Genomic DNA, 16142 nt, shown 5'->3' with positions numbered 1-16142 from the left:
TGTGTGGCATCCTGAAACGAAAGATGGAGGTGCACAAGGTCTCTTAACATCCACCAGCTCCGTGATGTCGTCGTGAAGGAGTGGAAGAGGAGTCCAGTGGCAACCTGTGAAGCTCTGGTGAACTCTATTAATTAATTTATTTATTTATTAATAAAATTTATATGCCGTCCTTCGGGACTCTATACCCAAGAGGGTTGAGGAAGTGCTGGAAAATAATGGTGGCCACAGAAAATATTGACAGTTTGGGCCCCATTTGGACATCAGGGGGGACAGCACATTTACACTGTTATAAAGCTGTATACTCACTACTTTACATTGTAGCCAAGTGTTGTCACATGAAAAGATATACTTTAATGTTTACAAAATGTGAGGGGATGTACTTCTGTGATATACTGTATGACTAGGAAAGAATTGTTCCCAGTGATTTTAATAGAATTTATTTTTCAGGTAAATCTGAGTTAATACTGTATGTTAAATTTTTTGAATGTGATAAAAGTTTTGCTTTCTTGTATGACGCATATATTTTTTAATGCCAGACAAACAAATGCAGTTTTAAAATCAGCATTAAAAACTGGAATGAAATGGAATTCCATTCATTCTTTCATTCATGTACATATGCATGTACATATGTACGTACATATGTATGTATTATTAGCAGATTTAAAGTAAATGTATTAGGAGATTCAATTACGCACTTCTCACATTTGGAATCTTACAGGTTTTATTTAAAGAGGAGAATAATTTGCAGCTTCTAAATTTTGCAGTATATAATATACTGTTATCTTCTCACAGTCACATGATATATATTATTGTTATTCCCTAACAGATGCCTTTGCAACTGCCAAGATGTTGTGCGAGCAATATTATCAAGTAGCACCTGATTTGGAAATTGAAGAATTCAATGGTACAAATATAGATATGATTGCTTTTTAATATTAAGTATCTGTCAGAAATTGCAAGAAATTGTTAAATTTAATAGCTGGATTCATTTTTAGCTGAGAACCGTGTCAGAGTTTTCTATGGTGCAGAAAATATTTTTCTTTCCATTCTACCATTTCTTTCTTTTGGATTTGATTTGATTGATTGATTGCTTATGTGTCATCCAGTTGGTAACAACTTAGCAGCCACATGCATTTTCTCCAGGAGAATCATGTCCTCGGCTTGGTCCATTAACTCCTATGATTGTACAGCTATTACTGCTGTAATTAAATCCATTCCCTTGTTGCAAGTTGTCCATTTCTCTTTCCTTGAATATTTCCTAGTATTATAACCTTCTTTAAGGAGCTAATTTAATTTTTAGCTGTTGTACATTTCTAGTAAATAATATAAATCAGAGAATTTATAGTTGTTTGTGTTAACTTTAACTTTAATTCTCAGTTAAAAGTTTTATTTGCTTTTTAGCTAAAGCACCCGGCAGGCCCATTCAGGTTGTCTATGTACCCTCGCATTTGTTTCATATGCTTTTCGAATTGTTTAAGGTGAGTAAACTAACATCAAGGGAAGGGGATAGATATTATTTGGCTTATTTTTGAGTTTGCCAGAAATAATGTTATCATGCTTCACCCTGAATATAGCCGTAGGTACACCTTTGAATACAATATTGTCTTTGATAGCAAATTGTGCATGCTAATTAAAAGTCAGACTTCAGCAATAGACTTTGACAACATGGGGAAACTTTTAGATGCTAAATGTTTTGCCGTCTGAAGTTGGAAAATCACCTGTCCTGTTTCATTTATTATTTCATAAAAATAGTTAATATCAGATAGCCCATGGAATGGATGGATGAAGGTTGTGGAACCTCACCTCCAAGGAATTATTTGAGTCTTCATATCTTGGCCCTACTTTCTGCTTTGGAATAGTGATTTGGTATTTCCTGCTGCCTCACCTAATTTTCAGGTTGTGCCCCATCCTGACATTCACTTTTTAAATCCTGGTTTATAAAAAGCGTATGGCTCTCATACCTTATTTTGCTTTTCTGATGATTAAAAGGCAAATCTAAATTAATTTCCATAGTACAATCTCCTGCTCACATAGCATCAAGGTGTAGTTAGATGTATCAGCCTACCCATGGGATATAAACTAATAAAGTTTATAAAATTATATAAAGAAAGAAAAATGATGTCAACATTAAATTTAAAAATAATGATAACTTGGAATATATAATTTTAGATACAGAAATATTGTTTAACATTAAAAGTTAATATGCCAAATTATATCAGATCGATCATGTGACACAAAAGAAATGAATACATTTTTCTGCAGCATCAGCTCTTCCATATGGAGTCTGAATTTTTGTCACTTTTAAGTGGTGAAAACCCCGGGAAATGAGTAGTGCCTAGATTAGAGCAGTTATAAATTTATCCTGTTGTGAGTGAAGAGGGACAGCATCTTTCTTGAAAGGCACCTCCTCCACAAAAAACCATTACTCAATCTGGATATTTTAGACAGTAATACACAATGCAACCTCCTCTTTTGGAGGAAGATTATTGAGGCTTCAGATCTGGAAAAGCTGATTATCTGGGCCCATTTTATTCAGGTTTCAGGTCTGAGGTCTAACATGAATAAAAAAGGATTGCTATTGTGAATAACACAATATTATTGTATACAGCTCTTATAAAACTCTGATGGTATAAATGGACTAGGATCAATGAATACAATCCACTTGGTATACTCTGTAAATTTAGCCAAGTGTCTGCTATAGTATGTTAAATGTTTCTAACTGAAGTGCTATAAATCCTGTCAAATAAATAAATAAATAGACATCCATAAACAAAATTTCTGAGCTTGCAGAGAGAAAGATATATCAACCTTTCAATGAAAATTCCTCAGGAGATTTGTTAATTATTCCCTTAAAATTAATACTGAAAGTACCTTTTCAAATTTTTACAGTTCTTTATTCCCATGAAATCTGACACTTAAAATTGAAGCTCTTGGAAATATTTTTTCTTTTTTCTCAGCTTTGGTCCAGCAAATTTTGTCCTGATTTTAAAAATAGAGCATCTTAGAGCAATATTTTATATACTGTACTTTAAATAGAAAAATGGGGTGGGGTATTTTTCTAGGGACATGACAAAGGATATCTCTCATGAACATGTGGATTATATGCCTACAGCTATCTACCAAGCAGACTGACTGATTGAGTTCCAATTTAAAAATACAATTACATTAATAAGAATAGGCTTTATTATAATTGCAATAATTTTTGAACAAAGAAATAGGCTTTTCTCTAATACATACTTTTGCATGACAAGAAAAAATGTTATAAAAAATGTTTAAAAATGTTAAAATTTATATAAATGATAGAGAAGTTCATAGTGTTAAATTAAAAGATGACCAGAATTTGTAAAATTTTCTGGTGTGATTATTAACATAAATTAAGCATCTTTAAGAAGTGAAAAGTTTTGCTTCAAATTGCAGAATTCAATGCGAGCTACAGTGGAGCTATATGAAGGTAAATGCAAAAGCTATCCATCAATTAAAACATTAGTCACTTTGGGAAAAGAAGACCTATCAATAAAGGTAAGTAATAAACTAAAATGTAAAAAATCTTGTTTTATTTGTTAACCGAGATAGAAAAAAACTGTATATGTTGAGTACCTTTGTGAATAATGTAGTTAACATAAAAGGGAACAGAGTGAGAAATTTTTATGACAAGATATAGGTATTAATTACTTTTAGGTAAAATTTTGAAATTATTATGATTATTTGGCTCTCTGCATATATATTTACACATTCATTTTAGTTTATAGCGACTTCATGAATTGAGCAGGCTTTTCTAACATGGGCCACCTGCTTTTCAGTACATTATAGTTAGGATTATGTTTATCAATATAGGGAGGCTGGATATTGGACTTACTTCAAGAATGATGAATTTATTTTATGTTTTGGAATTGCTGCGTCTCAGTCTTTCTACTCTAGATCTGTAAATGTAATCATTGAAAATTGTAGACAGATATGGTATATTCTTTTAATTCCTTGGAGGACATTGTGTTATATCAATTTCTGGTTTTATCCTATAGATAAGTGATAAAGGTGGTGGTGTACCTCTGAGAAAAATAGATCGTCTTTTTAATTATATGTATTCAACTGCTCCCAGGCCTAGTTTGGAGCCATCAAGAGCTGTGCCTTTGGTAAGTTCTTTTCTGCAAGCTAAAATGTTCCCCAGATTGTTTTTTCAGCATAAAGCACATTAAGCAGTGGTGGGATTCAAATTTTTTTACTACTGGTTCTGTGGGCATGACTTGCTTGGTGATCATGGCTTGGTGGTCATGTAACTGGGTGGGCATGGTTTGGTGGTCATGCTACTGGGGCCATGGCTTGGTGATCATGTGACTGAGTGGACATGGCTTGGTGGCCATGTGGGCATGGCTTGGTGGTCATATGACTGGGTGGGCGTGGCCAACTTGACATCACTCAGCCACGCCATTTCGGATGCTGCCGTTCTGTCCCACCACTCCGGACAGGGAAGGATGACGGCTATCTTTTTGGATGCACTTTTGAATTTCGCAGCGACGCAGGTACTGGTGCCGGCTATTTGAGTCTTTGCACCAAATCAACAGCAGGAAGGGTTGGAGCTTGCCTTGAACACTCAATTGTGATTGAGGACGGAGTGAGTCATTGTGCTGCAGAGGTCAGTTCGCCGCCATCATTTAGCACCGTAACGAGTCAGCTCTCCAATTATCAGAGGTTTGCCCTGGTTTCAGAAGTGAGCTTGAGCCTTTCAAATCTCTCCCGCTCCCCCGTGAATTACTATGGCCGATTATTCTATCTCCGGAGGCAGCGATGGAACTCCCAGCTCTTTCTCGCTGCACTCTGAGACCGCTGGGCCCAGTATCAGGGTGGGTAGGTCCACCACTAGGGCCTCTAAACATAAATCACGCGCACCATCTGCAGCCCTGGACAGAGCTGCCAAGTGCAATGAGAAGGCCAAGTCATCGGCCTCAGCTCCTGGGCCTACCACTAGGTCCCCTCCAACGTTAGTGGCTGAGCACCATTCCCCTGTTCCCTCGATTCCTCCAGCAGGAATCCAGGGCTGGTCCCCTGATCTTCCCACACCACTGGGGAGGGGTGCAGACGAAGGGGATTTGGGGCCCCAATCTACCCCAGCTCTGTCTGCGGTGGGCCCGACCACATGTCAAGCATCCCCGCAATCAGAATCCGCGGCCACGTTTACACCCATGGCTGCAGGCCTCAGGGCCAGGGATGGGCCCGAATTTAATTTGCCCCAGAACTCCATAACATGATTTCTGCAGCCATTTCCCAAGGGGTGGATGTAGAGTTGCAGTGCAGGGCCCAGCGCCCTGTTCCTCTCAGCATTGCCTTCTATTTCTCAGGCTGATCCTCCTTCACCACCACCTTCAGCTTACAGTGAAGGCTCTATCCTTGGGAGGGAGGAGGACGTAGCTGCCCTAGAATTGTCAGATGATGATGGTCTGGTGCAAGATACACCGGCCTTCTCCGGTTTATTTCAGCCCACCTTATTCAAATCGCTTTTGTACAAAGCTAAAGCAACTACCAAGAAGGGTGGCGCCACCACTCAAGCTAGTACAGCCTTGGGCCTTGATTCCACTGACCGGTTTTTTGCAGAACAGTTGCAGGAGGAGGATGTCATATCCGTCCCGAAGCTGTTTCTGGACGTTGTTTCTGGACGTTGTTCAGAAACAGTGGTCCCAACCGATGGCTGTTCCCCCTCCTAGTAACAGGGACAGGAAGTTCTACGCTTCCACGCCTGAATTGGATGAACTCCTTCAGTTCCCTACTATGGATCCCCCTGTAACGCCGTTGGCCTCCCTGCCTTGATCCCTTCTGAGATTTTGGAAGGTCTTAAGGCCGAGGATCACAAGGCTGAACTGGCCATCCGCAAAATGCACCAGGCGGTTGCCTGGGCGTTAGGTGCAGCCACAGCAACTTCTTTCCTTAATAGAACTTTGCTGGTTTGGTTGCAACAGCTGCAGTCTAGGCTTCCTCCCGAAGACCTCCAACTACACCAGGATGTAAATAAACTGGTGGCACCACTGGAGTTCTCTTCAGATGCTACACTCAATGTGGCCAAGTTCGTGTCCCGTGCGGTAGCATCCAACGTGGCATCCCACCGGCTCCCCTGACTTTGCCATTGGGAGGCTGATTTACGTTCCAAATGGCGTCTTGCCTCTACCCTGTTCACGGGAGGCTCTCTGTTTGGAGCTGCGTTGGATCCTATTTTGATTGAAAATAGAGACAAACGCAAAGTACTTCCTTCAACCACTAGGCATGGGGACAGGAGACAACAACCATATTACAGAAGGCAGTCCTTTCGGGCAGGGGCTCCGGGTACAATACTGCCCCATATGTTCCTCCCTACTCCAGGCCGTTCACCCAGGCATAGGACAGAAGTCAGGACTGCCCCGGTACCAGGGACAGGGGTCACCAACAGTGCCAACAACAGGCCTGGCGGCCATTTCATAAGAACAGTAACCAGTCACTCACAGACCAGCATCCGTTTGTCTCTCAAGGTGCTGCGTTTGCTCTGCTGGTGGACTTCTTCAAAGATCCTCAAGAAGTTCCTTTTCAAGGAGCCGGACCACATTGTAGTAACAACAGACACGAGTCTATTTAGATGGGGAGCCCATGCCTTGGGCCGAGTGACGTAGGGTCGTTGGAGCACCCAGGAATTCGGAACAGTATCAACTGGCTAGAGCTTCGAGCAATCCGCCTAGCTCTCCGTGACTTTCGAGACCTGGTGACGACCAATCACGTGTTGATTCTCACAGACAATGTAGCTTCCAAGGCGCATGTCAACTGCCAGGGAGGCACCAGGTCCCAGGCCTTGATGCTGGAAGCGGAACTTCTTCACCATTGAGCAGAGATTCACCTGTTATCACTTCAGGCAGAGCACGTTTCGGGCACAGCCAATGTACAGGCGGATTGGCAGAGCAGAACCACAGTAGACCAGACAGAGTGGCAACTCCATCTGACTCTATTCCAGGAACTGGCTCACCGCTTCAACCAGCCCCAGGTGGACCTCTTTGCTCACAAGGTCATCGCCACGATCCAAGCTGCTCGCCGTCCGTCCACCACGCAAATTTATGAGGCCACCTGGCAGGCCTTTTGCAGGTGGTGCTGGACAGTATCTGTGGATCCACTTAAGTCTTCCATCCCACGGGTTCTAGACTTTTTACAATTGGGTTTGGAGAAAGGTCTAGCGCCCAGCACCTTACATAGACAGATTGCGGCATTATTGACTGTGGTGGGAGGAGCCCAAGGCCATTCCCTCGCTCGCCATCCGAGGGTCCGGTCCTTCTTAAAGGGCGCATCCAACCTCAAACCACCGGTAGTTCACCACTACCCTACATGGGATTTGCCCCTAGTACTTAGAGCTCTCACGGCTGAGCCTTTCGAGCCCATTCGTACCATCAGTCTTAGATTGTTGACCTTCAAAACCATCTTTTTAGTGGCGATTAAGTTCTTTAACTTAAATTATTCATATTTCTAGTTGAGTTGTCAAATAAATGCAATCACCTTTATATAGCACATATCTACACTATTTACTATGGAAAAACAGTTGGTTGAATTGACAGATTTTGCTGAGATGAATAAACTCTTGATTTTTTTCATTTCCAACAAAAAATATTATTTTTTGCATATGCATATTATTTCATAAATGGCCAAGAATCTTTGTAAATTCTTAAATTTTTAAAATCTCTGAATTCCTTTTTTTATAAAAAATATTTTCAATTTTTATTTTTATTTAATTTATTTTTTCAATTAAAAATTAAAAATAGTTTAATCCTGTAGAATTTTTTAAATTCTTAATCTAAGAGAAAAAAAATAAACATGGAAAAAGAGACAGACACGTCAGGGAAGATAGTGATGAATTTTTCAAGATAGAGAACAAAAGGCCAATAACTCTTGTAAATGATTGTAAACTGGCACTTTATAACGGAAATATTTATTTTTTAGTAATTTGTAGTTTTTTAACAAACAACCAAAGAAAGTCATAGAAATAGAGACTAACAATATAGTGACTTGCAAAATGTGTCATATGTTTCAGCTTATGCCCACAGAGGAAACAAACTACCGTATTTTCGGAGTATAAGACTCACCTTAATTTTTGGGGAGGAAATCAGGAAAATAACCTTTCTGCTTCTTTCCCACCAGCATCCATCAGTATTCATCTGGCTAACATCTTTGCTGCCTTAGTCGGAGCCTGATTCCCGAAGTAGCCTGGGGAACTGCGATGAAAACCGCATCTTACTCGAGTCTGGCACTTTTACCGCTTCTCTCTCTCGGCCGCTCTGTGCAGGGAAACACCTTGCACACTAAAGTAAAACTTCTCATGAAGTTTTTCTTTGCCGTGCAAGGTTTTCCCTGCAAAGACTGGCCAAGAGATGCAATGGAGCTGCCATTGCAGCTCTATTAAGATGCGCATTTCGTGGTGGGGCACAATTTGGGGGTGGCAGGTGGGGCAAGGGATGGAGTGCCTGGCATCCCTGCCAGCTGCGAAGAAGGGCCCAGGGCGCTGCCGGACTCTACCATCCCCTCGCTTGTTGGGGCAGGAGTGATGAAGGCACCTTCCAGACCTGGGACCCAGCAGCAGAAACTTCGCCCGGTGTGCTGCTCTCCTGTCAGCTGTTATCAGGGAGAGGGGGCGCGAAACCATGGTTGCTGGCAGTGACACTTAGAGGTGTGGGCAGTGGGCTCCAAGAAGCGGCTGCCTGAGACTCTCCCAGCCCCACATTGACAGCCGAGTTCTGGCATGCCCCTTCCCCGGCAGGAAGGACCAGCATGTGGGCCAGGTGCTGCTGAACTCACTTCGGGCCTGCAGTGCCTGAATGGGCATGCCAAATTAGTGAGCCATCCCAGGTGACCGTGATCTTTCAGGGAGGCGAGTCGGGTTTGGGGCTTACTACCCCGAGTGGGGCCCACGCCTGCATCACTGCTTTCTCCGGGGACCAGAGCAGAGGAAAGACGTGAGCGACGAGGTCTTTGGGAAAAGACCCTGGTCTCCAGGCCATCTCTCCACACCTTGGATCATCCCGGAAAACCAAGCTGGGATACTTTGGCTGCCCCCGCTTGATCTCTGCCCACGGAGTCCCTTAAAGCGATAGAAAGAAGGAGGAGAAGGTCACATGTCTCTTCCACAAACTTTCTTTTCAGTAGATCCGTTTCAGGTAGCAGATCTAGTCAGCTGAAAACAGAATGCGAGTCCATGGTGGGAGGAGGCTTGACAGGTGTCAGAGGGGCAGCGAGCGCTTGGCGGCTCCTGAGGGGGCCGAGTCCTCCCCACTCACAATGTCTTCGCCCTGAGAGCATTGCTGGCAGCCACTTCCCACAGCTCAGGAGGTCTGTGCTCTCCTCGTTGGTGCTGCTGCTCGGCCTCCTCAGTGCACATAGGCAGGAGGCAGCAGAGGCCATGACGCAGGTTTCCTTTGCTGCCTGCGCATTTCGGTTGGCCAGCAACCGAGCTAGTAAGCCAGCAATTGGCCGGCTGCCTCGCCTCACTGCGCTGCTCTCTCACTTTTCTCCCTGCCCCCCCACAGCCCTGGCTGATGGTGCTGGCCAGGAGAAAACAGAAGGTGAGTCTGTAGAGGAGGGCGCATGGCTCTGCGATATGCACCGGAGAATTGGGAAGGAAAGCATTTTCAGGTGGCAGCTTGTGCTGGAGCCACCTGCCACCTGAAACACGATGCACTTTTTTGGCCCCTGCACGGCCCTTTTTGGAATTGGGGAGGGGATTGTGGTGCTGTCACCCAAAAATGCTTTCATTGAAAAGGCTTTGAACACAATTCCCCTGGCTGCTTCCGGGAATCCCCCAGAGAAGAAATTTTGGCCATAATATAGAGTTAGAAAAATGGGATAAACTATGAGAAAGAAATTATACATTTACGACGGCAGTAGCTTATAACGAAAACATCTATAAAATGTTTTATAGATGGCATTTGCCCCCAGCGAGATTGGCCAAAATGTACCCAAATTTATTCCCCAATTGTTGGAGACGTAGTCACAAGTCTGGAACATTCTACCATATGTGATGGACATGCCCCATCACAAGGAACTACTGGTGCAAAATTCAGAAATGTTTGGAAGAAATTGCAGAGCAAAAAATAGAACTAAAACCAGAAGCATTCTTATTCGGATTATTAGATCAAAAAATGGATAAACAATTTCAATATATAATAATACATATACTCACTGCAGCTAGGACCACTTTTGCACAAAACTGGAAAAAAATAAATATACCCATAGATTAAACAATAATTTAAAAAGTACTTGAATGTGCGGAGACGAACAAAATGACAATAGAACTAAAAGAAAGAGAAGAATCGGATTTCTATAAAATTTGGAATAGAATTTATAAGTGGCTAGAAAACAGAAGCCTAAACAGAAAATAGAGAATGTAAATATAAGGGTGATATAAATAATAAATATTATTATAAGTGTTACTACTACTATTGTTATAGGGCAAAGTAAAAGCAATAGGAAGGCAATGCAAAATGGAAAACTAGAAAGGCTAAATATGAAAGCCGATACTGAAGGCTATATAATTGCTTTACATTATTATATATGTTTTGTGCCCGGGGGCCTTGGGTGGGCAGGGGAGGCTCTTTTTGCCCTCCCCAGGCTTCAAAAAAACTGTGTATGCATGCTCAGGGCAGCGGGAGTCATGCACGCGTGCACAGGGCACGGTGTAAGGGGCATTGCATTATGAGTGTCCTTTTGGCACCTGAGCAAAAAAAGGTTCACCATCACTGGTATAGTGTTCGAACAGTGTGTTGGACTTGAAGACCTCCAAGCTCCATTCCAGTTCTATTCTGATTGATGTTTATTAGAGAAAATAAATATATAATGTAGAATTATGTATATTGGTGACTAAAAACCTGTAATGGTTTCATTGAAAATGAAAAAAAAATGAGCTTGTGACTTATGGCTTTGATGATTAGATAGGATAGATTGTACAAATAATCCTCAACTTACAACCATCCATTTAGCGACCTTTTGGAGTTATAATAGAACTGCAAAAAGCTGCTTCTGACCCTTTTTCATACTTATGACAGTTGTGGCCTCCCTATGTTCATGTGATCAAAATTTAGGTGCTTCATGGGAGAAGGAGAAGCCACGTTGTGATGTTACAATGTGCGGTCTCGATACTCTGAGACCACCGTTGACACTTTTGCCGCTGGAGGGTCCATTGAGACCTAAGCTATCCCGTAGAGATGGTGATCAGGAAGACAAAACCTTGCTGGTCTCAGGGATATCGCAAAATCCCTGATAGACCCAAGGGAAGTTTTTCAAGCCTGTGGTAAACAGGCAGCCCCTAGGCTGATGAAATTGGGACGTTTCGGAAGGAAGGAAGTGAAAAGAGAAAGTGAGTCCATCTGGTGAGGTATTTTTTCTATTTCGCCAAAGACTGCCCAAAGAAATACTTCTTTAAAGCCAAATTAGATCCTAAAACAAAAGAGCTGAGCGGCGAAAATAATCCTAATGGGATCACCGTGGAAAGTTTTTTTTTCTTTGTAACTATTTTTTGTGGATTGAAATACTCGTAACGTTCTTCATCTCTCCTCTTAAAGTGAACGGATTGGGGTTTTTTTCCTTCTGCTTCTTGTTGCTTTATTTTTTGACTTCTGGATTAAAACCTTCCTTTTTATTTTAACAATTCTTCCTACTACTGGTTATTAAACCACACTAAAAGCAATCTAAAGAACTTTGTTTCCTATAGAAAGTGAAAATTAACTGCCACTCGGAGGTCAGAAGCTGAGGGTTTTGAAACAACGTATCTCTCTTCTTATTTGACTTCACTCTTTGCAGCTGAAGGGTTTGCAACTTGTTTACAGAAACTGATAAAGAACCAAGGGCACGAACTATTTTCACGGGTGCCTCTGACAATTATTTTGGCAGGGAAAGAAAGGAAGGAAGGAAGGAAGGAAGGAAGGAAGGAAGGAAGGGGGAAACAGAATCCTTCCCCTTTGAAGAGCATAAAAGAACTTGTGTTCAAGTCAATTTAAAAAGTAAAGAGAGGCCTGGAAGACTAGAGTGGCAGTCGCTATTCATTTTTTTTCTTTTTTCTCTCTCTTCTGTTTTGGAAACAAGGATCAATACTTAGATGAGGAAACCTTAAAATTCCAAAATATCTTGGCTGGAATTCAAAATCTATTGGAAGGATATGGGAGAATTGAGAAGAAATTGGAAAGACTAGTCTTCCTCACAGCAAAATATGATGAGGTTGGAGCCCCAAAAATTAAAGGAGAGAATGAAGATATAGAAGATAAAGATAAGACAATAGATGAATTTATTAATGGAGCAAATGTGGGTGGAAATGGAAAGAAGGGAATATGGAAAAGGGAATTCAATGAATTGGAGCTCTACCCCAGATTCCAGGACACAGAAGAAGAAAAAATACTAATGATGATAGACATAAGAAGAGAAACTTTTTCAGAAGCAAAATTGACAAAGACAAGTTAACTTTAGTAGCAACTGATGGGCAAGGAGATTATCTGAGAGACCCTTCAAGCAATAAAGTGCGAAGAGAAGCCTATAAAAACCCTATAAAGGAGATAAAAAGAAGACTGACTCCACAATTGGCAAGAGAGATAAGACTGTTTTGTTATTGGAAAGATATAGGTTAACAATGAAAGTTGATAATAAAAAAATAGTTTTTTATTGTTGGTGATTAATAAGTAGGAATTTTGTAACTCTTAGATTGTTTTAGATTGTTATTAAATGTTTACTCGCTAACAATTAATTAACCATAAATAATAATAATGAAATGATAATGGATACAGCATAATAATATATACATGTATGGGCAATTTTAGTAAAAGAAATTTGGACATAAATTGTAAATTGTGATTTGGGAAAAAGACCTATAAATTTTATTAACAAATTTTCATTTAGATCTTGTTATAAAGGTGTAAGGTTTTTTGGGGGGGGGGCGGGGGCTGATGAGAGGAGATGGGGCATAAATAGTAAATGATTTTTAGCCAATTATAATAACAACAAGGAAATGTTAATGGACATTGTTTAACAATATATTCATGCTATGGTATCGACAAAAGTAACTTGGATATAAATCCTAAACAGTGAGTTCAAAGTGCGGAGAGAAGTCTATAAAAACCTTATAAAGGAGATAAAAAGAAGACTTATACCACAATTGGCAAGAGAGATAAGATTTTTTGTTACTGGAAAGATATAGGTGGATAATGAAAGTTGATAATAAAAAATCAGTTGATTTTGGTGATTAATAAGTAGGAATTCTGTAACTCTTTGATTGTTTTAGATTGTTATCAAATGTTTATTCACTACAATTAAATAACTACAATAACAATAAAGAAACGATAATGGATATAAACTAATATATACATATATGCTAATCTAGCAAAAAAAATTGGATATAAATTGCAAATTGTGACTTGGGAAAAAGACCTATAAATTTTTTTTAACAATTTTTTATTTAGATATTGTTATAAAGTCGTAAGGTTTTTTCTTTTGGGGGGGTCTGACAGGAGGTGGGACATAAATAGTAAATTATTTTTAGCCAATTATAATAATAACAAGGAAATGTTAATGGCCATTGTTTAACAATATACACATGCTATGGTATTGGCAAAAGTAACTTGGATGTAAATTTTAATCAGTGAGTTGGAAAAATGGGGGGGGGGGAGGCTTAGAAACTTTATTAATTGACTTTTACTTAAAAGATGCTATAAAGGTGTAATGTTATTGGAGGATTTTTTGAAATGGCTAATGAATGCCATTATGTGGTTGTGTTTTTAAATATGAATGATTTGAGGTAAAGACATGTTCAAATAATTGTAGTAAAATGAGAATTGTGGTTCATTGATAGTAAAATATACAAAGATTTTTGACTTAAAGTGTATAATCTAATATGTACTACAAGTAATGACTGTGGAAGAAATGCACAAAAGTTATCTGTAACCAATCGACACACTTTCTACAAGATGAAGTGAAGGATGATTCTTTTTTTGTGTTTTTGTTCAATTAAAATAAAATAAAAAAATTTAGGTGCTTTACAACTGGCATGTGTTTGACAAATGTACTGTCTCAAGGTCATCTGATTACCATTCGTAACTTCCCAGATGGCTTCCAACAAGCAAAGATAATGAGGGAAGCCTTCACTTAACAACTGCATGATACACTTAAGAAGTGCAATGATTTGCTTAATAACTGCAGCAAAAATGTCATACCATGACTTTAACCAACTGCTTGCTTACCATCAGAAATTTTGGGCTCCTCTGTGGTTGTAAGTTGGGAACTACCTGTAGAAAATTATGATATAACTTTAGAGAGAGAAGTTAAAATATAATTGCATTTGCAGCTGCTGTGAAAAATATTGGAAAAATATTATATCAGCATAGCTGCAGTATTACTGACCATAATAAATTGTAATCTAATTACACTGGAACCTATCCTTTCTGCATTTCTTTTCTATTAGGTTGTTTAATAGATGCAGATGTAACATTGCACAATGATTAATGCAGAAGCCATGAAAGAGGATTGGGTTATTCATGTGAAAAATTGCAGTAAGAAACAGAATCTGGACCAGAACTTAAATTGCTGAGATTTGTTCTTTGCTACATATGTTTGAAAGTTTAATATAGACTCTGCTATGAGGAATGTTCATTTTATAGATTACATAATAGTTTGTAGAAATGATTCAAAATAAAATACAATCATGTAAAATAGTTTTTCTTGCATCTCTAGATGGCACTCGATGCATACTATACAGTATAAAAGAGAACAGGCAGCAATAAGCAGAACAAGTGATTTGGAGAAAATGACAGAAAAATGCAATTTTCTTTCTTTTTTCTTTTCTTTTTTTAAAAAAAGGCTACTTAGAAAGTCTTGGAAAAATATTATGTTGAGATTGTTAGCAACCTTTAGGGATTGAATGGCATAGAAATAAAATATTTTTTTTCCCTAAAAACAAACCTGACTTTTACAGTGTTAAAAATGAACAACCATTGGTGTATTATTTAGAAATAAGAGTCCCAGTTTCAAAATGTCTCTGAATCATGAATCTTAGCTGGGATCTGAGTGATCCACTTTGTGATTGTTGGGTATGGGAGAGCACTTCTTGTAATGACAATAAAAATGATGTTAATATAGATAAGATAACACATGGATGAATTTCAGAATTTGAGACTAGAAAATAGCTTAATAATGTTCTGAGAATTAAAAAGGTATTTGAAAGCCATTACTTGTCAATTCCATATACATAATAAAGCCCCAATTTAACAGACTTATAGGAGGAAATGAGTGTCTATTAGACCTGATACACACAGCACCTTAAATGTTCCTGGAATTCTATATGGTACATATATTAAAAAAGCAATTGCCATTTTATGCATGTAATTTTCATTTTTATGTAAAAAGGAAAAGATGCATAGCATGCTTTTTGTTCTCATAGTGGAAGGTATTTTTAATTATAAAACACAGAGGAATCTCTGTGACGATTCCTGCTTCTGTCACTGTTAACATTTCAAGTTTTTTAATTTTTCTATTAATGATTTTTTCCCCTTAGGCTGGATATGGGTATGGTCTGCCAATATCTCGTCTTTATGCTCGATATTTTCAAGGTGACCTCAAATTATATTCTATGGAAGGAGTTGGTACAGATGCAGTAATCTATTTGAAGGTAATAATGGATTATTTTAAGAGAACACTATGAATGTACTCTACTAACTCTTGAGATTGTATAGCTGATTATATTTTGTTGTCAAGGCAAGAGCTTTATTGCTATGCATTTGTACCAGAAGTCGTTCTGATTTACTGAAGATAATATTTTTCCACATTCTGAGAACATTTTCTTGAACATTCATAGATAATAAAATGTCCTTCGGAACCAGATTGGTAACAAAGTTCAGTTGTAACATTACTAAACTTTTCTCTGTTTATTCTTTCCAATAAAGCTGCTCCTAAGTGGAAACATTGAGATAGAAAGCATAATTCCAGCTAACAGACAATTGAATGTTTCATTATTGAAACAAACTCCAAATTTGAGTTGGAATATATTTTATTGTAAGACTTCATTAACTAAATATGACTATGTATCTGCAGTAAGAAGATACACATCCACATGCTGCAATAAAAAAAAATACAGAAGGTGAAATAAAGATTGAAAATATAAATATGAAATAAAATAC

The 16142-nt window shown here is 39.2% G+C and overlaps 1 protein-coding gene across 2 annotated transcripts in view; it reads left to right on the top strand.

Annotated features, from left to right (window-relative positions):
• Window positions 1-16142, top strand: part of PDK3 (pyruvate dehydrogenase kinase 3) — a 97977-nt gene that overhangs the window by 61030 nt on the left and 20805 nt on the right. For both annotated transcript variants that reach the window (XM_032226974.1, XM_032226973.1), the window contains exons 6-10: window positions 827-904; window positions 1402-1478; window positions 3418-3519; window positions 4020-4130; window positions 15521-15634. In XM_032226974.1, the coding sequence (XP_032082865.1) occupies window positions 827-904; window positions 1402-1478; window positions 3418-3519; window positions 4020-4130; window positions 15521-15634 (482 nt within the window). The remainder of the gene's footprint in view (window positions 1-826; window positions 905-1401; window positions 1479-3417; window positions 3520-4019; window positions 4131-15520; window positions 15635-16142) is intronic.

Source organism: Thamnophis elegans, chromosome 11 (genome assembly GCF_009769535.1).
Source record: "Thamnophis elegans isolate rThaEle1 chromosome 11, rThaEle1.pri, whole genome shotgun sequence".
NCBI classification, from domain to species: Eukaryota; Metazoa; Chordata; class Lepidosauria; order Squamata; family Colubridae; genus Thamnophis; species Thamnophis elegans.
This window is presented reverse-complemented; position numbering and strand designations above follow the sequence as displayed.